General features: G+C 39.7%; 1 protein-coding gene across 4 annotated transcripts; it reads right to left on the bottom strand.

Moving 5' to 3' along the window:
• Nucleotides 1-914: 914 nt before the first annotated feature.
• On the bottom strand, nt 915-26798 carry LOC121890388 (aryl hydrocarbon receptor nuclear translocator-like protein 2). 4 transcript variants are annotated; one of them, XM_042402583.1, is made up of 19 exons: nt 26720-26798; nt 25187-25306; nt 24824-24981; nt 14456-14567; nt 14300-14338; nt 14174-14215; nt 13783-13940; nt 13616-13698; nt 13430-13522; nt 11603-11720; nt 11277-11426; nt 7987-8221; nt 7421-7527; nt 7012-7162; nt 6712-6767; nt 6486-6597; nt 6147-6237; nt 5425-5521; nt 915-3973 (listed from the first exon to the last, which is right to left on the bottom strand). In XM_042402583.1, the coding sequence occupies exons 2-19, from the start codon at nt 25195-25197 to the stop codon at nt 3816-3818; spliced, it is 1971 nt and encodes a 656-aa protein (XP_042258517.1). In that variant the 5' UTR covers nt 25198-25306; nt 26720-26798; the 3' UTR covers nt 915-3815. The 4 variants fall into 4 exon arrangements, with proteins under 4 accessions (XP_042258517.1, XP_042258516.1, XP_042258518.1 ...); XM_042402582.1 differs by lacking the exon at nt 26720-26798 and adding an exon at nt 25738-25876; XM_042402584.1 differs by lacking the exon at nt 26720-26798 and having other exon boundaries at nt 7426-7527; nt 8012-8221; nt 25187-25523.

The following is a 26798-nucleotide window of genomic DNA, read 5'->3' as shown; positions in this document are numbered from 1 at the left end:
ATAAAAGTAGTACAGTGTCATCAGCATAAAGTCAAATTGTACTCTCAAAATCACATATCTTGATACCTACTACATTTTGATTGTTCCTTTTGACTGTTCCTTCCTTAACAGTCCAAATATTAGATAGATTTAAATACTATATTTGCCATAATGAATCCACCACTTATGATGTCAGAGGCAACAGCATGGAGAACAGCCTGCAACATGATGTTATGGTTGCAAAATCTGTCTTTTTTTACATAAATGTTATGATCTGGGTTTTTTTGCTTTTTATTTTATGGAATTGCGTACTTGTTTTTTGTTGGGTTTTTTTTGTTCTTTTGTTGTGTACATGTTGTTAACAGTTTTTACAGAAAAGATATATAAATAAGATATGTATTTATTCCAGGATGTAACCCACATATGGACAGACAGCCATGTGCCTTAAAAATAATTACACTAACTAACTGCTTACTTTGAACCTTTCATATATTACACTAAGACTAAATTGAATTTATCTTCAAAATCTCCATTAAACAGAGAAGTAATGACTGTGCAAAACTTCATGGTATTGAGCCTCTTTTTAACAATCCTCATCCCCTCTGCCTTTCTTTATATCCATTAGCATTGATTTAATGAGGAAAGACTTCATGAAAAGGTGACTGTACAGCTTCTCACAAATCCATCCATTTTGAAAATATGAGATTTAGGTAAATAGTTGACATTACTTTAATAAGCAGGTATGATAATATGCATTATGGTAATTGCTCTAACATCTCACTAACATCTACTTTGACCAATAACATGACAAAATTGAAATAAATGACAGTCCTTTACAGAGGATATTCGGGTCAAGTGATGTTCAAATGCTCTGCATCAAACCTATAAACTGAATGACAAATTCAGATGCCAAAGACGAAAGGGAATTCAGACAATTACTGAAAAAACTGTTTTACTTTAAAAGACTTCAACTTCCATTCCTCATTACAGCAGATACATCAACAACAATTTGCACATACAAATATCAGATACTTTTGATAGCAGGGCATGTTCAATATTCTTTAGTGTCCATTTCAAATGGCACTGATCGCAACAGCAAATATTGTCCAGTACCAACTGTTTTTGCTTTTAAAGCCACAAAGAGCGCATAATGGTTGATTTACAATTGAACAATGTTAGAAACAACATGTGTTCAAGGCTACACAATCACATTATGCTTTCAAGATTAGAGGAACCAGTGATATAACCAGAGTTTACATGTGCTGTATGAAGGCCAGTCACTGATTTTAAAAGTAAAATCCACCCACACATACTCATACACTGTTAATATCAATCCACAGTACATTCCAAGGGACATTTTGTAATAAAATGTAATTTACTTTTTTGGTGAACTTTCTTTCCATCTGCCTACCAATGCCAGATAACTGTCATTATCCTGCTGATCTTGAAGTAGGATCTACGTGAAAATAAATAGCTTGAAAGTGTGATTATTCCACTGTGGGTATGATTGTGCTACATTCTTTGCTCAAACTTCAACCTGTCTTGTGGCTGCATTGCATTCTGGTCTTTTTCCAGCTACTGTTTATATGGAAGTTGGTCTGCCCCACCTCTTTTAATTTTGCTCTTTTTTTGCAATTTGGGAATGACGCCAAAACCTGATGATAGCTTAAGATGTTTTAAATCGTCTAATCATTTGTTGAATACTGTTGAATATGTATTGGAGTTGCTGGGATTACCTCACTTTGGCCAGTTTGGCCTGTTCCCTATATAAATGCATTGTTTATTCCCAATAGCTGTTTTTTAAACAATGATGAGATGCTTCAGGGTGGAGTTTTCTTTTACAAGAGGCTGTTGTGGTAATGGAACATTCAGAAACACAACCTGCAACATTATTGTCTCCCTAGCAACACACATACAATGGCTAATTTCTGTGCAGTGGTAGGCTGTTCAAATACTGTTATGTGACAACAGGAGGGGTAAGGGGAGGGAGATATAAGACATGACGCAACAGTAATAAAATCTTTCCTCCTAAAAACATGTTGGCTTGTCCCTTGTTTACATTGGAAAACATTCACCATAACATCTATGGTAGACCTTCCATATTTTCCCAGGAGCTCAGTGTGGATTACCTTCACAGAACTGTCTGGAGTACAATAAGTATGTGATATATGAACACAGTATAGGCATACTAGGGCTCAGTCCTTTAGTGCACATTCAATATGAAAGCAGACACTTTACAAGCTTGTGGAGAAATGGTCACTTCCCGTGTATTTTGGACTTTCATTTAACAGATGTGGTTTGGCTGTTATCCGATTTCTCTGTTGAAGGGGAAGATTTCAAATTTAAGATGTCTGCATATGGCCATCACAACTATTGTAGAAGGCATAGTCAAATATGCAAATGACACAAGTACATAACGAAAACTTTGAATCTTAAGTAAAAAGTTACTTTTCAACTTGGGGATAACCTGTGTCGAAGGATTTAAGTTTTGAAATTGAATGGGTTGTGCAGTTTTATAACCAGAAACCAGAGACACCAATGAGATCAGAAGGGTTGGGTTGATTGTAAAGCCAGATGTCATTTCAACTATCTGTCCTGGGACCAAAACTGTAAATGAGAGTCAATATTCAAGCATTTATTTTATTGAAAATAGTCCCAAGGTAAAGCTTTCTCCATGACACATGTCTCATTGCTGATAGCTGTTGTTAGTTAGTCAGGCATCTGGTGGTGATAAATGTTGCATTCCAATTTAGATGTAAAAACTTGGTTACACTAATTCTCTGATGGCTGCTGACTCCTTTGAAATGTGTAGTGGATAAAGGGCTGTATTAATCCTTTGAACTTCAGACACAACTTGTGTTCAAACTATAATAATTCTTAAATAATCTGTTCTGACTATGCATACACCCAGCACCTATTGATAGACTTAGCGGAGCGTATGTGTTCTGATCATATGATGATTCTGTGCCAGTTAAAGTGTATGAAAGTTGCTTGGCCAGCTCAGTAAAAGTCAATTAAACTTCTACATGATGGCTGCAGTGTGCTGACATTCTTTCTGACGTTTCTGAACATAAAGGCATGATTAGAATAAGCTATAATATTCAAAATTGGAGTGCACCTGGACTGGACCTAATGTGAAGCCTAAGGCATCTCCATATTTGCACATCCATAGAGTCTCGAATTCTCAATGAAGGAGAAAGAACAGACGCTCTTTATAGCCTTGTCAGTAATTACTGGACACAATATCAGACAGAACATTACTCAGCAGAGTATTCTTTTAACATGACTCAAATGTGTGTGGAGGGGACCTTTTAAAAACAGAATTTAAAAAATGGAACAATCAGATACATAAGTTATCACTGGGTACCACAGCTTTTGTAAATGTCAAAGGTTTGAGGAGTTTCTCTAGCAGCACTGCACATGGCAGGAGTCTGACTCACCTCCAGACCTTGGTCACTCATAGACGGCAACAGGGTGGCACAGAGTGAACAGAGAGCTCTTCTGCTGTGGAAAGTCTTGGTTTAAGCCCCTTAAGGATGTGTCACTGAGGAAGACACTGAGCCATTACAGGCTCTAGGGACACTTTAACCTCACTTTCCTTTAGGCGTGGGCCCAGGGGTAATCACAGTCATAACATTTCCTATTAACTTGAACTTCTGTCCTTTAGGCTTCCTCAAGTACAATTTGTTGCAGCCTTTGGTACAAGTCCAGTGGGTTCAATCGTGCGAGGCTGGATCAGTCAGTCAGGGAAACATCGACTGAACGCCCAAGTTCTTGGCAAACAGCAAGAAAACGGCACAAGAACATTTGAGAGGGACTGACGGTCTGTGTGCCCCCTAGAAAGGCCAGTGTAAGTCCTCAAAGTCTCCCGTTTGACCCATGTTCACATCTGTCTCCAGCAAGCTCATGATGACCGCCATGGCTGCCTCATCACTACTGAAGCTGCTCAGGCCTGGCACCACCATGCTGTCCAAGTCCAGCTGGGACGGCTCGCCTGGGTGAGACAGAGCGACACAAAACAAAACTTCAGGACCCCCTTTGGAAACTCTTACAGACCACGAAGTGAATTTATGCCTTGTGTAATTCGCACAGATTTGACCACAAAACAGCTTTTATTTGCCCCAAACAGCCAATGTATTAACTGTACAGATGTTAACTGAAAGCTAGCTAACAATGGACCATGTTTGTGTTCAGTTCAGCTTCTGACTGAACTCCAAACTCATCAGGAACTCAAATTCTTTCTGGTATTTCCCTCCAATCTTGTTCCTTTTTCTTCTCGTCTCTGTATGTTTATGAACAAGATTCATTAAGTCCTCAGATAAGTGAGAATTTTTCACTTAAGTTGAATGATTTTCAACTTGCAAGGATGCGTCTTAGCTAATTTAGGTGAATATTTCTTCACACCTGACACTACAAGAAAGAAAATAACATTAACACTAAGTTCTTTGGTAAAATAGAAAAGACGGCTAACAGAAGTGAAGTTCCCTACTTCTAGATACCCTTAAGGTAGTGGCATGTCTCATGCATGGGGACCCTTGTCCCTTCCCATTGACTTGTAGGCCTGAGGTACCCCAGACATAAGGTCTGCAGTTGGATCCTCTTGGATTTTCGCACTGTTTCCCAGAGTGCCTTTTGCCAAGCCACATGCTTTCAGTTGCTAGTGACATAGTACATTTGTCCCACTTCTCTTAATCTTAACAAATTCTTGTTTCGGAAAACTATAAAACTAAAATGACATCCCGTAACTACATAGATTATCCATTGACAGGATGCAATGCATTATTTTACTGTTTTGCATGCAATTTTGTGAGTTTTTTAATATCATGTTCAGTGATGTACACGTTTGACCGTATGCAATGCAGTAAGAGGGCAAAAGTTTTAAAGAACATTATACAGTAGATCACTGTTCACTTCAGAAACCAAAAACAGGTTTTCTGTTGTACTCAAGGCCTGATACCCCATCAGTTAACTCTTTTCCTTGTACAAGAGCAGATGATTTATAGATAGAAGTGCTTTCAGAACATCTGTGGATATTGGAGAGTTTTGTCTGTGGTGTTTGTAGAACAGTACATCTACTTTTATATTCTGCCCCACAGAAATAAAGGTTTTGGTAGTATTGTGTACATTTTTAGAACATGGACCTGCATTTGTAGAAATGTTGGATTTTACTTCTGTCATCTCTTATATCACCTAATTGGACCACCTAATGATTGAGGCAGCTGTGGGATAGTGGAGTTAACCGTATAGATCTAGACTGCTGAGCTCAGATTTGATAGCATACTGAGGAAGGTTTGAGGCTAAAGGTTTGGGTTGCTTTTATTCCTCTTTGCTAGTATAAAATGTCAAAAGAAATGCTGAAGACCTTGGTTTGGATTTCTTCCTCTTCTTTGAAGAGATTTAGAGAAAAACTGTGATACCATGGATTTATGATCCTACTCACAGTACCTGTACTTTCAGAAGTTGAACTGCTAGCACCCGCTGCTGTCCTTGAGTCAGACTGGGACTGTGATGAGCTGCCTGCTGCCTCCTCTCTGCTGGACGGCTGGAACAAGTCATGTAATGTTAAAACACTGCACAGGGCCCCATGTCAAAAGACTCAGGAGAAAAATGTTGAAATAGCCAAAGACAAAATTTTCTATTTTGTTTTCTCTTAGAAGTGTGATACCTCTTACATTTGACTTTCAGGCTTACAGAGACACTGTAACATGTGACATGTGAGCATGCAGTGGTGGAAACAAAGCTCCAATGTTTTATGTGCTGTAAGTAAAAGTATTAGTAACATGATGGAATAATTCCATCATGTGACAACACATATTATTGTTGCCTCCTAATTATGTGCCTACATTATCAGAACTCTTCATGTCTCCAATAATTTGTTTGAATATATATTTGATAATAGGTATGAGAGAGCTGTAATTTGCATAAAAAATACCACACATCGCCACAATTAGCATAAAAGCTAAAATACATTAAAATTAGCATAAAATTATATATGTCATTATGCCACAATAGTATAAATTTTCAGTTGCCATGCATTTGCATTAAACCTGCCTTTGTCGCAACGTTTACTAAGCCAAATTATGACTGAAGCTTTATAGTAATTGCTAACAAAATGAGTGTTGTGTGCCTCCATGTGAATGAGCTGTAAACATAAAGAGGTCACTCACACTCCTGCTGGTTTGTGGAGAAACCAGTGGACACTTCTCCTGAGCCGGCCCAAACGGACTGGAAGCACCGCTTGATGGAGAAGAATTCATCCTACAGGTAGGAACACATAATAATATATAATATATGTAATTATAATTAAATAACTATAAATCCAGATTTTATGTTTATTTTATCTATTATTAAAGGCTGGATATACCTTATTTATATCCTGTGCTTATATTTGATATACCCTAACACTTTAGCAAAAACTCATCCCATCCAATCTTATACAAATACAGAGGGAAAATAAACATTTCTATTTAGTTTTATCATTTTATACATATATACACATTATGCACCTGTAGGAGTCGATGAGCTCGTTTGCGATTTGGGTCCCTATGCTGCCTGCATAGATCATTGTGCCCACACCACTTGAGAGACCGGGAATTATGGGTATTTGCTTTGTGTCCTCTGTGGAAAAAGAAAGGAAGTAGTTAAATCAGCCTTTGTAAAAATAAAAAATAAAAATAAAAAAATCAAACAACAGACAAATGTCTTTATAAATACACAGTATGTATTTCTTACCCTGAAGTGCCTTTGAGCTGCCTGCCTCCTCATCATCCTTTGTGTGACCAGGCCCCCTGTTGGTAAAAAGGAGTATTTCAGCAGCTATATTCATACTATATATAAACTGTATTTTAAAGACGTGTTAAGATGGCATCATGAAGCACAACATGGGGATGTTACATGAGAACGTTTTGTCAAATCAGTGTAAAGTAGATTGTGTCAGGATTTGTTGTAAGGAACTCACACTCACACCTCTGATAATGACACTGTATCTGATGTGCTGTTTAACCACTTCTTTATAAATTAATCAATACTTACGAGATAACCCTGTTTAAGGACACGATAAACTCAACTTCTTTGGTCCATGGATTTGTGAAACTAAACCACTGACTTTGGAGTAAAACATAGGAGCCATATTTTGCTTTGAACTTGTAGCACTGTGTCTCGATCTTCTCCTTGCTTCGAAGAACTGCCAAGACATTGGACACAAGTGTCATGACAAAGCACAATGAAACATTTAAACCCCCCCCAAAAAAATCCTACAGTTGGTAGCCAGTTGGTTAGTACTAGGGGTTGCCATTTATTAGAAAAGGTCAATTTCTTGAACTTCACAAAAAACACAAGTAGGATTGCTACATTTTTCTAAACGTGGATATTTTGTTTTGGGCTACAATTATAAATAGATATTGTATTAAATCTGCCAGCTGTGGTGGCTTTGCTCCATCACCTTGCCTGTGTTTCTCTGCGAGGTGCTGCAGGTCATCCTGGTGGAAGTACTCATAACACGACGTGCCGATAACTTCTTGAGGCAAATAACCGATGATTGTCGTGGCTCTGGGAGAGAGAGGTTAATAAGGGGGTTTGGTTATTCTGGCATTCTCCCTCTGTCTCTCTCTCACTGTCTCTCAGGATTGTGCCCATCAAAAACAGTGACCGATGAAAATAGGATGAAAGTCAGCCTTGAACATCTGCATCATCATCACACACATGGGAAATGCGATAAAATGATTCACTATACTTGAGGTGTGAAATTACTCCCCAACAAATGAGAAGATATTTTCATGTGATGCCATCAAGATGCACAGCTCCTTCTGAGAAACAACGGCAAAGACAGAAAGGATTATCTCCACTGACAGTGAACGGACAAAACGTGCTGTATGCCTCCTCACCACAACACCTTCTTTGCTCTGACCTTCTTTGCTCAGTGGAACCCTGTGTTCATAACAAATCCACGATTCACGACGGGAAAGGTAAATGGTGCGGCTGGAGGAAGATAAAATCAGGGAAACTCACTGTTGGTCTACAAAAGTGAACTTGCCGTCGATCGCACAGCGGGTGACGAACTCGGTGGGCTTTACGTTGATGTCTTTGGAAGGCGGGTGGGACACGTGGGGTTGGAAGCGGCATACGGTCACCAGGCAGGTCAGGTTAGAGGTTTCCTTATCCACGTCACCCTCTGACTCCAGCTGACTGCTCAGCCAACTCCGCATGTATCCAGTGCAGTGGAGGGTGCAGTATCTGTAAGTGTCTGTGGGCAGAAAAGCAAGCAATAGATGATGCAAAATCAAGTTAAACACAGTTCAAATCTGACCTCTTCAAGTAAATATATCCGGACCACCATGGAATTAAGTTATGTTGACTTGTGTCATGCTTCAATTTTATTCATAACATCTTGTTTGTATTAGTATCCAGCTAAACAGGAACTAGGAAGCCACCATTTATTTAAATTAGATGGTTTCCTGTAGACATTTAGGGTCCAGTATAGTGTCTATTTGATCCAAAGGATAAGACTGGCATTATACATACAGTATATCATATATTTTTGTTACTGTCATGAAATCCTGTCATGTCTAGTCTAGTCTCTAAATACTTTGTCTTCCCTGCGCTGCCTGTGGCAATCAGCCCTGGCGCCCACTTGTCCCTACTGACGACATAAATCTTTAAAAACAGCTCACAGGTATATAGTATATTTTCATTTTTTTAAAAGGCTCAGTAATTTCCTATAACAGGTGGGCACTGCAGTGTTTAGCAAATATTACTCAAACAGGAGGAAATACTGCATTTGTTGGGGACTATTTTCAGCTGTGGAGGATAATACATGTCTGGTGCTCTAGTGAGTTTGTAAAGCTCATATAATCAATATTTTAATAGTAATAATGTATCAAATGACTCAACTGGCATCTGTTTTCAGCTCTGATAAACCCACTGTACACTACTTGTCCAACATCAAACAGCAGACACACAAAGTTTGCAACTAGTTGGTGAACAGGGAGCATTTAACAGATTAACAGACAGATGTTTCCCTCAGAGCTAAAAAATGGAGTGAATATTAGACTTACATTCACCAGCTAATCAGAAACACAAACCCGTATCTGCTGGATGTGTAAATACAGTGTTCATACATTGATAATGTATGTAATGTTAGTGTTGTATTTACAGCTTGTGGCGCTGAATCAATGAATGCAGCTTTAAGCCACCAGAACAATGTATGTGGTCAATAAAGGCTACACTGCCCATGATCATCATAATGAAGGAACATGTCACCCAGTTATCAGGTTTAGCATACACAAAGAATACAGTACTTGTTAGTAGGATCGATTTATGCTTGGTTCTGTTTTTTCATAGGATCACATTTTCCTTTAACCTATTAAATGAAGGGTCATTTAACCAGATTTAACTAGACTGCTATAATGGTACCTGAAAAGTAATAAATCGATGACTTCATGTATTTTGATTTCCTTAGTCATTAAAATTATATTATTCTTATATAACAGATGAGAGAAAATGTAATGACAGCTAAACACAATATGATCTATGATTTTCACTACTTCCCTTGCTTATATTCCACAGTGCAGTTGCTGAGCTTTGCCACTGAGTGGCACCACATCTCCTGGTTCTGTCACCGCAATCAGCTTTACAGTAAGTGGGGTTTTGACCACCTTCTTACTTTGTGGTTATACAATGCGTAACGCTGACCTACTTCCTGTGCAGGACCACTTGTTTTAAATTGCTGCATCTGTTTGAATTCCTTCCACCAATAAATCAAACAGGAAAACTGACCCACATTGTGCAAAGTTAGGAAATGTGTATTTTGACAATGGACAATACTGATGTATATATGTCATCACATTTTGGTCATTACTAAAAACATTGTTTTGTTTCCTCTCAACATTTAAGTAACTATCAATGTGTAAATTCATTCAATTGGTTTATAGGTGCTCAAAATAAAACAGATGTCTTTCTTGATCTTTACCATGGACATTAGGTCATGCCTTGGCTTAGGAATGAAAGATAAGGCTCAACTACTTACACTCAACACCAGCAAACCTTTGCGAACAGGTGGAGAAAGGATCCAGATCAGATAATTTCTTTATTTCCTCCTTGGCAGCCTGAGCAGACCATAAATGTTCCATTTTATTTTTTCTTTATTTTTTTAGTTTGTTTTCCACTGACTGCCTGAACACTGACCTCATTGCCTAGAAACACATTTAAATATCTTATTAATGTTTTGGTACACACACAACCCCCCCCCTTCTCATCTGTTTGAGCCCTGCAGGTCCGGGACCGAACATGACTGTACACACAACACTAAATAGTTCCACCTTTTCAAGAAAAAATCAATCAGGCAGTTCCTCTAAACTGAATAACCTCAGTGCTCTCAAGAACGAGGTATACAGATGATCCAAAAGAGCTTTTATCTAGGGGAGCTGGGGAGCAGAGAGGTTCAGTGTGTTTCTGTGTTTATTTCTACTCTGTCTATAAACATGCTGTAGATTCTGACAATGAATCTGAATTTCTGTTGAACTGTTGTCTTTCAATAATAAAGAAGAATCTGACAACTGCAATAGAGTCTATTTCAAAAACCAACAGAATTTAGTCTAAACTTTCTGCCACTTGCTGCGTTGCCCTCAGCAGCACATCCCATTCATCTGGTGTTCCAAGTGGAGCAAATCTGAGAATCATTTGGACATACTTACTTGATCCAGAGCTGGAAAATAGGACACAGCATGGAGCAATAGACCCAGATTGGAGAACTAGTGGTCATGGAAGGGGATTCACAGTCTCTGTCTTTACATATTTATCTGAAATAGAGCTTTCCTCTATAATTGAATGGATATACAAGAATATTGAAGCATAAAGAGCACTGAAGTCAGATTGGATTAGCTGAATAACACTAGCTGTTTCATTCATGCTTTACAATCACTGGCTCAATCACCAGCTGTGCGGCTATCAACTAACTTGTCACGTCCAATCATATTCATGCAGGTCATAGAGTTTCAAAGTGGGAGGAGTGTAAGTGTTTAATTAAGTTCTGTAAGTGTTTTTCCCCATTCTGTACTCACACTGAATTTTTTTCTTTATAAGATATCCTAACACAGATATTACTCCGCTGATACTGCCGCAGCTGCCTATAAATGCTCAAGTCCTTGACAAAAATATCTCTAACTGAGCTGAGTTGGATGTTGACTAAAACCAAAATTTCTCAAATGATGCTATAGTCATGACATCAATACATGGGTAGGTAAAGCTGGCCAGAGAGGGTGCTCTGTAAACCTCGTAGCCTGGATTACAATCTGATCCACCTTTCTTTTTGGAAGTACTGGGCAGCGAGCGTTTGTCCTCGTGCTTCCCCGCCACCCGACTGTGCTTCATGCGGCAGAAGAAGGATCGTCGGGCTCCAGTAGACAAGTGGGATGCCCTGACAGGGGTATCTGCCTGGACCTGAACCCCAGCTGCACACAGACAGACAACATTCATGGGAATTACATACTGTATAGCACTTGTTGTCAGTTTGCTAGAATTTTATTTCAGCTGGCTCCCATGTTGATCAGTTGCCTTTAACTCTTCCACATATGGTTACAGTGTCAACTTCAGTTAAATGTCAACGCTGACATGGCAACGGACTTACTTGCAGCATCGATGAGGCGTTGGCGGGGGTATAACTCAGAAGACGACAGCTGTTCCTTCAACTTGTTGATGTCTTTGGGATGAATGAAATCGAATAAGCTTTGCCCTGTCAGGTCCACCTGTGAACACAAATGACACACATCCATTTAGACACACTTTTCCTATCTCTGTTTTACTTTTCTGTCCTTGTCAACGTTGCACTATTACATCTGCACTGCAAAACTGCTTAATTTAAAAATATTTATCAGCTCTGCATAATGGAAAAGTATCTGGACTGTAAATGAGGGCTTTGAATAGAACCAATAAGAGAATTGTTACAGCATGAATCCAGTCATGGTTTAGCGGTAAGCCCCTAAATAACACATGCTGCCCTGCAGATGTAGAGTCAAATTTCTCTGGAAGCTTTTCACTTGTGTGTCTTCTAATCTCCATCCCTCTCCACTGTACTTGCCTAAAGTCCGTCTCAAAGCTGGAAAATGTGGTTAAGAATGTAGAGCAGGTGTGGTTGTCATTCTAGCTGCCAAGCACTACAAACAGACTTGAAAATGTATAAAACCTAAGGGATCGCAAGCCCTGCAGATTTTGAAAGAATTTGACCTGGATTTTTAAGTTTTATGTACAGTATTATCAGACCTTCATCAGAGTTAAAGTAAAATGTTTTATGTGTTTCTGTTTCTCACAAAATCTGCAGACTGACGCAAATTTGTGTTGTAAAGATTTGGTTCCTCAACCACAAAAGGATCATGTGGCCACAGCACAAAGATGTAGTGGAGGTTTACATATGGCACCCTGACACTGACAAAACGAAGTAAAAGTTTATCAGATGAGTCAAAAATATGACTAAATACATCAATAAATAATATTGTTAGATAAATAATTAAAATTGAGTGTAAAAAGAAATGTAGTTTTATACTTTTCCTTTAATCTCCAATCAGCTTGTAAAACAAGCAAAAAGCTTTACTTTTTTTGTTTACCATTAATCATAAAAAAATATAAAATAAATAAAACTTACACCTGCAATTATCTGATTTTCATGATTGATCATGATTTTTTGGCAAAGTGAGGACATCAGTTGATATGGCAAACTTGTTAGCAAACAGTTGCTTATCTTCACATCTAGCAGATATGGAACAAGGTTAGTATTCATTTGGAGTCCGTTTTATATCCACCTAATGTATGGAAATTATATATATATATATATATATATATATATATATATATATATCGATATTATATCGATATGAGACTAGATATCGTCTTAGATTTTAGATATAATAATATCCTGATATGGCATAAGTGTTGTCTTTTCCTGGTTTTAAAGGCTGCATTACAGTAAAGTGATGTCATTTTCTCAACTTACCAGACTGTTGCAGCTGTTCTATTATTTGTCTTTACCCACTTAGTCATTATATCTACATAACTGATTATTATTTATCAAAAATCTTGTTGTGTAAATATTTTTTGGAAGCAGTAGTCATCCCTACAACATTGTCCCAATATCGATATCAAGGTATTTGGTTAAAAATATTATGATTTTTGATTTTGTCCATACCGTCCAGCCCTAACAGGAATGTAATATTCACTCTCTTTTTAACTCTCTTTTGAGTTATACTTTTCAGTACATTTTGTCAGTTTCGGGGCTTCATACTTCATAGATTCAATACCATTAATATTACTAACATTACTTGATTTTGATAACTTAATGTTCAAAAGAGAGAAATAAATGCTCAGCCAGCTAAACCAACAGGATGCACTGCAACTCTGCTTTTTCACATTCATTATTGATGATGACAGCAAAATGAGTGTGTGTTGTAGGACTTTAACACACCCGGCTAAAGTTGAGGATCTTGGAGACGGACTCGGAGATGAACAGGATTTTGGCCCGGTCACAAGTCACAACTAACAGGAAACCGTCCGCAGCCTGGTAGGTAGATAAATAAATACATAAATAGACAGATATATAGATGGATAAATAGATGTATCATCAAATGGGACCAGTTGTGGTCATACATACCCTGAGCAGAAGGTGCCTGAGGTCATCATGAGGCAGGATGGAAGGCTTGTGGGTGGCATCAGTGAAGGCGCTGCTCGTCCCAGCTGAAAAGACAGGAGACACAAACTTAGATGGAGCAGAATAGACACTCCCTGACATTTTTAAATACCAGATGGGTTAATGGTTACCTTTGAGGGCTTTCAGATGTTGCACGGCCTTCCGCAGCACAGTGAGTTTGTCAAGTTTACGAGCCATGGGCTGACAGGCGGGGATCATGGCAGACAGCTCATCAATAAGGTTGTTCATTTTATCCCTCCTCCGCTTCTCAATCTGGCGGTGAGGTTCCCTGTAGGCGCATTTAGCTATCAGACAGTCTGTTCTACTCAACTTGAGAGGAAGAGTTCTTGAACAATATTCTACCCCCTGCATCTATTTTGGGGAGAAAATATTAACCTGAAATTCATAATGCAGTTATTCTAAAACTGTTGATGTCATTATTGTTTGAACTAGCTGGTCACATCAGACACTAGCTTTTTAAGAGATAGATGGCACGGTAATTTGATGTAAAAATAGAATCACCTGAAGCATTTCATTTTGACTTGCTGATCTTCTCCTTCAGATCTGCAAATAAAAAGGAATCAAAATCAAATTTGTCTTTGCTTTTATTTACATGGCATTTTAAAAATAGCCAAGAACTCAGCGTACCTGCTGAGGTCTTCATCCATTTGGAAGTCGAGGCTTTGCCTGCAAAATCAAATGGACATATTTGGAAAATATTGTATGCGATGTAATATAAAATAAGAATAGTGCAGTAAACATATTTTACTCCAGAGAACAAAAAGTAAAAAGAGCTCCTCTTACTGTACATGGGTGTCTGACCGCTCCTCCACATCTCCCTTTCGTTTCCTTGGCAGCTCGACAGCTGGCAGCGAGGAGCCTGCTTGGCTTGGGCCTTCTTGCTCTGCAGCAGGATCTGATACAGGAAAACATCCACAGTCCACCATCCAGTGATGTGAGATTGCAAATAAACACTTCAACCTTGAGATCTCTGTAGCACTAGTTGGTCAGATGCTCTATTAATAATTTACCATGAATGAATGAATGAATAAGACTTGCTCTGCCACTAGGCTTTTTTGTTCATTCAGAGCACTGAATACAAAGAAATGATCCAGAAGAATCAAGCTGATTGGACCTTGAAACAAATGTAGAAAAACAAAGCTTTAGAAAGCTTTATTTTAATTTCAATTGATTGACCTTAAAATTTAAGTGGATGAAGAAACAGAAAAATAACATGCACACAAATAAGCAAGGTCTCACTTGGATTGGATAACAGAAAGCAAACAAGAACAAAGGTGCACCTTCAGGCTATATAAGATATCTTGGGTTAATTACTGGCAACGCCCCACAGCCTCTCCCAAAAAACTGACAAAAATTATATTATCATAATTGAAGCCCTGTAAATGAATCACAGTGGTGGTCATTTAAAAATGATTGAATTATGCATTACTGTGGCATCTGGTAAAAATGGCTGTCTGTTCCTATCTGTTATTACAGTTCAGTAAATGGTTGCATCCTGTTTGTTTTACATATCCATTGATTACATTTCATTCATTCATTCACATTACATTTCTTTTATGAGGGGTGATATTCAGTTTGTTGCAATCTGCAACCTTGGATGAATAAATTGCAACCTCAGTGTTAGGTGCCACTAAATCCTTAACACTGTATCTTTAATGTTGAAATCTAAATACCACTGAATTGATAGCAATAAAAATATATTACTTTGTAAACCATTTATCTGAATGTATGTGGTTTAAATTTCCCTCTTCCAAATTTCCAGAAGGTCATTTTAAGTTCGGGGGGGGGGGGGGGGTTCACAAATTTCCAGTTGCTTATCTGAAACTGTTTTTTTCGATTGATTTGATTGACATAAATAGTAGTTACATGGATGTGACTCCAGTTCCATGTGTACGTGCATAGCCCTCTAGGAAGGCTTCGCTATTGGTTTATCTGTACAAGGCTCTGCCTTGGCACCCTGAGAAAAAATTGCTGATGCTGATTGGCCAATAGTTAGCCATGTCTGTTTTTTCCCAAGATTTAAAGATCGGGGTAACCGTGGCCACCTTCCAAACTGATGGAACAACTGTTTGCCTGAATGACAGATTAATCAAATGTGTAATCGGACGTATCAGAGAGTCTTTGCGTAATTTCAGAAAGTTGGTGTCAAGCCTGTGAGCATTCTTTCAGCTTTTCAGTGCATCGATAATATTGGCCACTTCTGGTTCTGTTATTTCCTGTATTTTAAAAATAGGCTGTGCATGATTAATAGACGTCCGGGGAGAGGCTCCACTCCTCCACTATTGGACCCCCTCTGGACATCCGGTGGCAATCCACATCCTGTGGATGAGGCAATGTTCCTCACCCACGCTGAATGACTGTCCGTAAGCAGCAGGGCAATGAGATCAATGGGGAGAGCTGGAACGGACCCACGCCGCCTGCCCCTCCCGTCACGGACTTTCAGGTGTTGCTTGGGCATCTTGCCATCTCTGATCAATCAAGGTCAGAATAGACACCGCTATCTTGTGCAGAGCTGATCATCTGAGCCCCCCTGTCTGTTGAAGTAGGCCACCACAGCAGTGTTGTCTGACCTCACCATGACATGCTTCCTGCTCAGCTGTGGGGCAAAGTGGGGCAGCACCTTCTGTACCGCTGTGAGCTCCAGCAGGTTGATGTGGCGGGGGGAGCTCGACCACATGCCCCCTATGCTTGCCTGGTCAAGGGTCCTGCCCCAACCAGCCAGGGCGGCGTCCATGAAGACCTGGACGTAATGAGAGATGCACCCCAGTTGCACCTGCTTGCGGAGGTGTCCAGGTGAGTCCAAGAATGCCACATCCCTCTGTGCCAGTGCGGGGACGTAGAGCATGTACTGTTTGTCTTTGATTGGGTGCAGCCAGAGTTGTGCGAACCAACACTGGAGATTTCTCTTGTGCAGTAGCCCCAGGCGCACCACCGGGTGGGCCGCTGACATCATTCCTAGAAGCAATATAACACTTCTCACTGGCACTAAGGCTGTGGGTCTTATGCGTTGGGTCAGTTGCAATATCGCCTCCACACGCTCCTCCAACAGTTGTGCAGTCATGGTGTCCAAAAGTCCAAAAGCAGCCCAAGGCGAAGTCCAGCTGTGTGATGTGATGAATGACCAGCACTGTGTGGGTTTCCACTTCCTGCCTGGATGTGGCAAGAATCAGCCAGTCATCTATGCAGGTCAAGATTCTCACACCCCTCTCTTTGAGTGGCGCCAGCGCCGTCTCCACACACTTGGAGAACATGCACAGGGCCAGAGAGTATCCAAACGGGAGGCAGAAGTACTGATGATACTGAACTCTGACCCCCCACTGCAAATCGCAGGCACTTCCTTAGGTGAGGTAAGATGCAGACATTGAAGTACGCATCGTTGAGGTCTATGGATGTCATCCAGTCACCTGGCTGGATACATACGTTACGAATTGCAGTGAGTAACCCCTCCACAGAGTCCTGTACAGCCGGGCTGAGAGAGGGCTGAAAATCCTCACCCATTCCAAATGACTGTCTGTAAGCAGCAGGGCAATGAGATCAACGGGGGGAGCTGGAATGGACCCACCCGTACTGCCCCTCCTGTCACGAGAGGAAGCACACAGGGGGCCCCAGTAAAAAGGGCCATGAAGTGGCTAAGGCTAACAGTGACATCGCTGTGTCCCTCACTCCGTCCCCCAATGAGCCAGTCATGGAGGGCGGCGGAGAGTCACACCTCCCGAGGCTAAGTGAGGCTCCCAGCTCTTGCTTAGGCTCACTGTGCACACTTAGTGAAGAAAAACCACTCACCTGTGGCCTGTTTTATCTGGTAAAATCGGTCCACTGAGGTGTCCTGGTCACTATCTTTCTTTGGGGCTGCAGCACCTGGCCCTCACCTGGACATCAGAAGCAGACACGGAAGTGCCTCTCAGGGCTAACAGCACTAATACTCTAATCAACCTGTGTGTCAGAGTGTGTGCTGGAAAAAACACTTATGGAGATCATGTAATATTTACACCCTCTATTGGATAAGGCTGCTGGCAGTAGTATAGTCTCCAGCCTTGTTCACAGTGAGGAGATAGGAATGGCCGGGTAAGACCGGGGTTGCTGGTGCTGGCAGGAGCTTGGTCACCTGCCCTCCCCGTGAGATGGCTAAACTGATGGCACTGCTGCGGTGGTGCTCCCCCTCCCAGTCCCTGCGGGCAAGGGGGAGGCTGCTAGGGGCAGAGGTGAGATCCCAGCTGCTCTGATGCCTTACGGGTGATACAGCTGGTCAAGGCCGGGGGCCTCGAGTTCAGTAGAGCAGTTCACTCATGCTGCGCATAAGCAAAGATGGGCGCCATCTTGGGGACCAAGGCACAAGGTCAGGGCAGCTGAAGAGGTAGAGGGGTCTCCATCCTCTGAGCAGCCAACTCAAACAGGCCTACTTGTCAAGCAGCAATGGGTCACTGGCAGGACCAGTCCATCACCGTTGTGCCCAAAGAGGGAAGAGGGGTTGTCATCCTGGTCGCTCTACGACAAGAATCCTCCTCAGTGTCGTCCTTGAACATTCAAACAATTGATTTTTCTAAATTTGTGAACCCCTAAATGATACTTAAAAAAGTTTGTGACATTGCCCAACTTGAAATGACCTGAGAATTTCAAAGAGGGGAATTCAAACTACACAAATTAAAAACAGATGGTTATCAAAGTAAAGTATGATTAAATGCTATGAATTCGGTGGTATTTAAATTTCAAAATTAAGTATTCAGTCATGGTTAAATTTTACAATTAGCTCTTCACTTGCCCATAAGATTCAAATTATTATGGCCTTTCTTTGTTTCCATAAATAAATAATTAAGCTCTACAAAGCAGCAAAGAGAAATATTTGCCAACCATAAAGTAGCCCATACAGTGTGTTTGTGTATCATTGAGGTCACTGTTAGTTTTTTAGGTCATGCCTATAAAATTTTGTTTATTTAGGTTTTTTGTTAATTTTGAAAGATATTTAAGAACAGCTTTCTAACTACGTGAATATCAATTAATATTTGAAATCTTTTGGTTCCTCAAAAGCTCAACTTTTTTTGAGAACACTCAAGATGACTCATAAATGTGTCTGCAGTAGTGGGCGGCAGATATTGTCTTTAAAAGGCTATTTCACTCAGGAATGTTCATCCAACTGCAGAAAAAGGCATTTACTACTTTTAAAGCCGACTCTGACCCATGTACGCCAAAAACATTTCGGGGGATAGGGCTGCCAGAATTCTTCTCTTTTGTCTTCTCGTTTCTCTTTAGTCTCCCGCCAATGCAACACCCCCTCCTTCCTCTCTCTCTCTCTCTCTCTCTCACACACACACACACACACACACACACAAACACACAAACACACACACGCTAGCAGAAAGCATTTGCTCAGCCCTGCTCCGTAGTCATCTGTTTCTAGGCGAACTCTCGGTGCACTGGCTGAAGGTTGCCATCGAACGGCGCCAAACCTCCAGCTATGCTGTGAGTTTGTCGGTTTAGAAGGCACGTGAGAGTAAATGGGTTTGGGCTATCGTGTTACCTAACATTTATATAATGCTGTAACACTGACCTACTTCTCACTCAGGACTCCCATACATCAAATTGTGACATCCATTTGGGGAAAAAAGTGCTGATAAAAGTGAAGAAAGCTTTTCAACGTGACTGTTGACCATGACTGACCCATATTATCCTGCTGTTCAACTGTACTCTTACTTGAGAAGGAAAAGTAATTTATATTAATGGTAATCATTTAATAGTTAACCCATACTTCCTGCTACTTTCACAATACTGGCAGGGACACTTATTTTTCAAGCTTTAAAGTTCATTTTAATGTCGTCCTCAACTTTTGCAGTGATGTATGAACAACACTTTGTTTAGAGGTTCCTGAAAGAAGAACTAGAAGTAAGGGGAGTGTGGCTGAGAGGTCATACTGCCTCTTTCCACCTCACCTCATAAACAAACACAGGAAGCTTTTCAAACCTGCATATCTTAAACAGTTCGATCAGAACTGGAGTGGACTTTAATTATACTGACATCATTTCTTTAATCCCTTCAGAGGAGTTTAGTGGGTCATCTCTGACGCAAAAGTGGAATGTGGGAGCGAACGCTTGCCGGCTCTCCCTTCCACCCACCACATCTCTCCACCGCTGATGCTGCACAACATGCCGCCTCGATCGTCACACTGTTTTTCCTGTTTCCTCATATGTTGGGAAATATTCCCTGCAGGCACTAGTGTGAGCACTGCCAGCTGACTGGATAAAACGTGCCATGTAGAAAGTGACAGTGCCTGCTTTGTGCGGTTTTGAGAACACGTATAGACGGTCACATTCTGAGTCACGCCCGAGCCAAAAGCTCCGGTCGTGACAAGACTGCTGACAAGATGCCAAGCCTGCAGGGCAGCAGATGACATACCTTAGTATTAAAATCCAGAAATGCAATGGTGGAGATGTACAGAAGTGTAACTAACTCAGTATAAGCAAGAGAGAGCATGATATGACCTACATGCACTTCTTTAATGCAGCACTTTTTCTAACAAGCGTTTTAGTCCCACTTGAATAACTTCAAGGTATTTGGTGGTGGAAAATGGAGTATAGATGACCTGTTTCAATTACACACATGATATCACAATGCCACATCCTTAATACAATACAAACCACTACGAAGCCAATACAATAAAAAAGCCCAAAATTGGTCCTGCAATACAATACTGGTCCTACAATTAGTGTATGTGCTAGTCCAAAAATGAATGAATGACTTCAATCGTGAGGTTATTCACACTGTATTATTGCAAACTACCCTGTAGCATTTTGGTAGGTGCTTCATTTATTTTAACTTATGTATCATATTTCATTACATTGTAAATTCCCATAGCATGGAAATTTAGCAGCTTATATTTAGCAGCTTATATTCCAAAGCTGTTAGTCATAAATTTACACAACTGTCTGAATGAACTGTATATGAAATTTATTTATGGCAGTTATAGTTTTTAACCTGCCAGTTTGCTAGCGTGGCTAACTACTGACTATAGCTTCTACATACAAATACATATTGTAATAATATTATTGTAATATAATTATTATCATTTATGCTCAACACTCCATAAAGTATATGGAATTTCACATCATATTAACACTTTTTGCATTACTTAGGAAATAATTATCAAAATTAATCATACTAATGTCGATAAGTCAGTAATATTCACCAGAGCACATTTAAAATTAGCTACTTTCTCAAATTGAATTGACCAAATTGTTAACAGTTCACTTTAAACACTAGATGCAGAACGAGAGACTATCTGTGTAGGATGCGACTCATTCGATCAATACTTTGGCTAAGAGAGACAGCATATGCATTTCCAGACAAAGGAATCACGACAATCATATACAGTCTTGGTTACAAGTGTAAAAACATCCTCATCCCCAAGGCAACAATTTTTTATCATTTTTCACCACTCTCCCAAACAGCCAGCCTGAATACTATGTGTGTAAATGGTTGTACAGTATTCACATTCTAGCATACAAGAGCACTTCCTTTTGATGATATGAAACACGGATGGCTGTTTCAAGGACACAATTTCGAGATCCATCAACAGAGCCGGGACCACTTCCCTTTGAAGTGATATTAATCCATTAGTGGCCCCGGTTCAGACCTCTAATGTGTGCCTAAACAGTGACTTACCTGCTGTGCACCTCCATTTCTTACTCATTCAAAATGCAATATCACAGAACCTCTCTCTGAACTTTTTCCCTACATTATCGACTTGGCTCAGCACTTACTCTGTTAGCTGAAAATGAAACAGTTCTTGTATCCTTTCCCTTTTCCTTCATTGTAGTTTTCAGTTCATTTGTAATATTGGTAGTGATAGCAGACATATTACAGCAATTTAGCAGACATACTTGTAGCAGTGTAAGCACTAGCAGCATCTACTGACAGTAGTATCATGATTTTTTTCTTGTGATAAAATATAGATTTTGTGTTCTTAAGATAACTGTCGGTTTTTAATTGTTGGTTGGTTGTTTTTATTTTATGATCCTTAAATAATTATGATAATGTCAAAAATGTTGGGATAACTATTTATCACACATGCTCCTAATCCTTATCCCCTAACCCTAATCTTAACCCTAACCCTAACCCTAATCCATTGTGAGTAAGGTACTATAGTAGTGGTAATCGTACTACTGCAAATGGTAGCAGTTGTAGTAGTAATAGTTTTACAATAGTAGTAGTAGTAATATCAGTAGTAATAATAACAACAGTAATAGTAAGTTTAGTAAATCAGCAGTAGTAGCAATAATGGTAATAATAGAAATACTGTAGTGGAAGTATAGCTGTGTATTCATTGTATAGAATGTGTACTTTTTGTGTTTGCAAGTTATGAAAAAACATTAACACTCAATGATATTGTACAATTTTATGACATGATATTTGTGCATACAGGAACAAAGAAAATACTTCACAGAGGCAAAGTTGTTTGGCATCACAGACTGTCTTTGTGTAAGTGGGCGACATGCAGAACACAATTGAGTTAAGTATTTCTAATGTCTTTTCACCTCAGTTCAAGGTCAGTATGCTTTGATCCACCTTAAACATTTATACAGTCGCGTTATGCCAGAGCTCACTGCCTTGACTTGCCCCTAGGAATATAACCACTGTGTTGTGGTTTTGGATGGATACAGAGAAGGCGAGCCTTAAATCCTAAAGTTAGAGTACAGTATGTTCTAGGTTATTTCTGGTTTACTGACCTACAATTCCTGCAATTGCTCAAACTAGTACATGCATGTATTCAGGATGTTTTGCAATTAGAGACTTTTTTAGAGACTTTGTTACAAAGCACATACAGTACAATTATTTTTTATGCAGGGAGCTGCATATACATTACACCGGAGAATACAGGAATACGACTATGGAACATGAAAGTTATAGCAGAGGCTTTACCTCTTTTACCCAGACACATGCAGTTAGCCAGGTGTTTCTGGAACAAGATTACACAGGAATAAAGTCCTTTTGTAAGTATATATTTCTTTTAAAAACTGTATTTATTGTGTGCTATTCAAATATAAATAAATAAAAATGTAGAATTTGTCAAACTGTCAACACCCTTAAAAGTGTGTTTTAGTTGAAATGTTATATTTAAAAGCCAGTTATCCAGTCTAATGGAGGTGATCGTATAAGTGCTAGGTCCCTACTTAAGAAAAAAAAAATTAAATAGGCTAATGGCACTTAAATATTTCCATTCAGTGAGACATTTTTTCAGTGTCAGTGGAAATATTTCATTCTTTTCCATTATCTGGTCACTAAGGTTACAAGAGGTGTAGACTCCACCGGAAAATCTGACTGGGAAAAAACCTTGACTTAAACTTGACTTTAATTTTAACACCAATAATTAGTAACTCCACTGACTAAAAATGCTTCTTTTCATCACATGCATGTGTTAGCTGATTATCAGGCGACCAGTAGAAGTTGTGCATTTACCTACATTACATTTTGGCTCAACTATTGACTGTTTAGAGCATTTTAAACATACAGATGGACAGTGGAAATAAGAGTTATGCTGCAGGAGCAGTTTGAGGAACATTTATTGACATTTTGATTATTTTTTCCACTGTGAAATTATGTTACCTATTTGTAGTAATATAAGACACCGCTAATATAAGACCAATGGCCCTTGACACAGTCAGAGTAGTGAGGTTATATTTATGTCCAACATTAGGAAGCCTAAATATTGTCTACCATAATAGAAAGGCAATCAGCCAGATGCATAATCGAATGCATAATTGTGTTTTTGTGTATTAGAGAGAGAGAGAAAGACAGAAAAGGGAAATCAACTGAATAAACACAAATTTTGTGCTATGCTTTGAAATAAATAAACTGTGGATGCTGTGTGTTAATAGTTAATTAGCATAATTTTTCACACAGACATACTTTCACAAAATATGATGCAATTAAGTTTAAACAACCAATGGCACATGAATTAGTTAGACCACCTATACAATAGGTTACACATTATCACAGCAAACATTTAACTCTCTGAAATGTGGATTATTGCTTTACCTTTGATAGTTATGGACATTTTTCTGATAAGGCTTTGATACCTTTATGGTACTTAAATTTATACTTGTACTTATATGTAGCATTTGTCCGTTACAGTTTCTCCTTTTACTTAATTACTATATAAAAGTATTAATTTTAAAAAATCAAGATTTTTTGTAGCATGTCTCTGTAACTGAATAATTATTTAAATTAGCTACATTATCACATTGGGTGACGTTTTTAAGCTCCTTTGTGTATGATTAAACACTAATGGCACTGTGGCACTAAATAAGTGACTTTCTGGTATTTGTTAGGTTCATTTGTTAGAGTTTTTGTTTCTTTTTTGTCAGATCTAGTGGTAGCTGGCTTCAGAAGTTTTTGCTGGTTGACATTACTGTACTGTTGTTGGGAGCGACTACCTCCCTCTGCTGTACGGCGCAGGCAGCGCTGCTCTACTGATCTACTGACCCAGTTGGGAGGCAGCTGAACGGGAGAGAATACACGGCCAAACCCGTGACAAACTAAGCTCCTGGCCAGTTTGGTGAAGGTCAGACAAATACAAACACTCCGGCAGGTTAGGGAAAACATGTAGTTTAGGGTTAGAGATTTTTCAAAAATTTTAACAAGGTTAGGAAGAAACCGTCGTCATGGTTACGGTCATGTGGTCCCATGAGGTTTATGCCCCCCTCCCTGCGTGACGAGCACGTAGTACGGAAAAAAAATGAATGGACAGCAGAGCCGTTTACCGGTTGTGCCACCCGGCATCAGGTGCAGTAATTAAGAGTGCAGCTGCTACAGCTCAGTAACGCGTTACTTTACACAGTAGTCTGTTACTTTTCCCGCTCGGCTTGTTGTCACAAGTGGTCGCTTGTGTTGTCACCTCCTCTGAACACAATGAAGTTGAATTAACCAAAAAGTTAACAGTGAACGTACCATCTCCCTCTGGGCTCACTGTCTGCTGCAATAAGGAACTGAAGAAGTTCAGAACTACTTTCTGGAAGTGTCACCTCTGCTTTGATTTTATCCGGCCAAAGAAAAGGAAAGAAAATGTTTGGTCTCGCTGGTAATAACAGTATCAAACTGAATTACACACAGTCATATTGTAGGCTACTGTTATCCCCAAGTGACCCGTCCCGGAGCACTTACCTGCTGGCCGGTCCGCCGTCCCGTCTGAGCCCCCGGCCGACATGCCTACAGACTGGAGCCGGTATGCCCGCTGGAGGCTACGGAGCGCCGCGGCGCATGTGGAGCCACCAGCTGTAGTAGTAATGCAGAGGAGAGGAGGAGATGAGGAGAGGAGGGACCTGCGGAGAGCCAGGGTGTTGTATAATTGACTTCATTTTTTTTTTTTTTTTTTTTTTTTTTTACAAAGAAGGCGGGGTGGTGGTGGTGGTGGTGGTGGTGGTGTGTGTGGGGGCGGTGGGGATGGGGGAACGTGAGGGCTGGCTGAGAACGGGAACACCCATGTCCTTTAGGAAACAAGGAAGCGAGGAAAGAGTTCACACTTACTCCTCCTTCATCGCCTTTCTGGTTCATTCATGCCCGAGTTTACTCGACAGAGCAAACGCTGATTTACTAGTCCAGTTGCGGTCCATTCATTTCAGTTCTTCTCGGTCATGAATCGACGTCCTTTAAAATATGAAAACAAATCAAATAAACATATATTACACATTTCTCTGGATTTAACTGGATGATATTTCCAGAATGGTAGACTCTGCTTTAAATGTATTCGGTGCCATTAACGCAGCATTGAAAATAGGCTAGTGTTTCAAAATTAACATCTATTAAAATGTATTTATTCTCTGTATATGTTTATGCGTGTTCTTTTGATGCCATTAAACATGAGCGCATTTTGGCTGCAGTGGAATCTTCTATTTCAAGCACACAGTTTGTTGATCATGGCCTGTGATGTTTTGTCTAAAAGCGTATTGTCTGATGGGAAATTAAATTTTAAACCGTTAAATACATTATATTTTTGATCCATATCAAACAGAGGCGGAAGAGCCTTGACAGCACCAGTGAAATATGGATTCTTCCGGTAATACCCGCATTTTTATGACCTGAAAAAAGTGCCGTGCGCGTCACCGTCCGATCTGACTGTGCTACTCTGCTTTCCTCCGGATAGCGCTGTGAGAGGAAAGACGTCTTACTCTGCCTTTATTTACATGATCAGCACAATCACGCTGAGTGAACCATATTTTAAAACATTTATACGATTAAAATGGGATTTTGTTTGACTAGCTACATTTTATGTTTCCTACTTCACTGTAAGTAAATTCTCTATGTGTATGTGCATGGTTTCAAGTTTCCACATTCGGACCACGATTGGCTTCCAAATTAGTTGTGATGTCACAAAATCATAGCTACTGGTGATCTTCAACTCAGATTAGGTGAGCAAAGAGAAACTTTCCCTCTTCAGCAGATTCATGTGGAAACAGCTTTTCAGGTGTCAAACTCTGCACATACATTATTTTACACAGTGAAGGTCAAGCATCCAAGTGAAGTAACAATAAAAAAACATTTTTTTGAGGGTAGGAGACTGTATTCAGAGTCAGTCCGTCATGATCAGAGTCAGTCCTTTTTACACACAGTTTGTTGTTATAGGAGATCCAATATTGTTTCAACTTCATTTGAGTTTTTTTCCTCTATAGCCTACTTGGTTTTTCTTCAGAGATAATGAAAAGGTGTCTACCGTACCAGATCCAGCTCTAGCAGGGGTGGCCAGTAAGTAGGGAAATATGACAGTGTTTTGTATAAATATATATGAATTTTTTTGACATTGTACAACACTGATATACAACACTGTTAGAAACTAAATGATCAAAAATGTAGCCGAGATCCAAACTGTTCTAGACGTGCCCCTGTTTTGTTAGACTATATATACATTTCTAGGCAGTTCAGTTGAAATCCTCATGAATTTCATCGAAACAACAAATTATGTGAAAAGCAACAAAACAAAACTCTGCTCAATGTAGCTGTTCGTCATTTTAATGATGTCCTCATTTCCCCCGGCGACACAAAAAACTCAAAGTGGTACATCACCTCACGTCGACGATCTTTGGCCCTCACCTACATAGTGTAATTTGAGACCTTTGCACGAGACTTTACGTAAGAGAAAAGG

Source organism: Thunnus maccoyii, chromosome 23, assembly GCF_910596095.1.
Source record: "Thunnus maccoyii chromosome 23, fThuMac1.1, whole genome shotgun sequence".
NCBI lineage: Eukaryota > Metazoa > Chordata > Actinopteri > Scombriformes > Scombridae > Thunnus > Thunnus maccoyii.
This window is presented reverse-complemented; position numbering and strand designations above follow the sequence as displayed.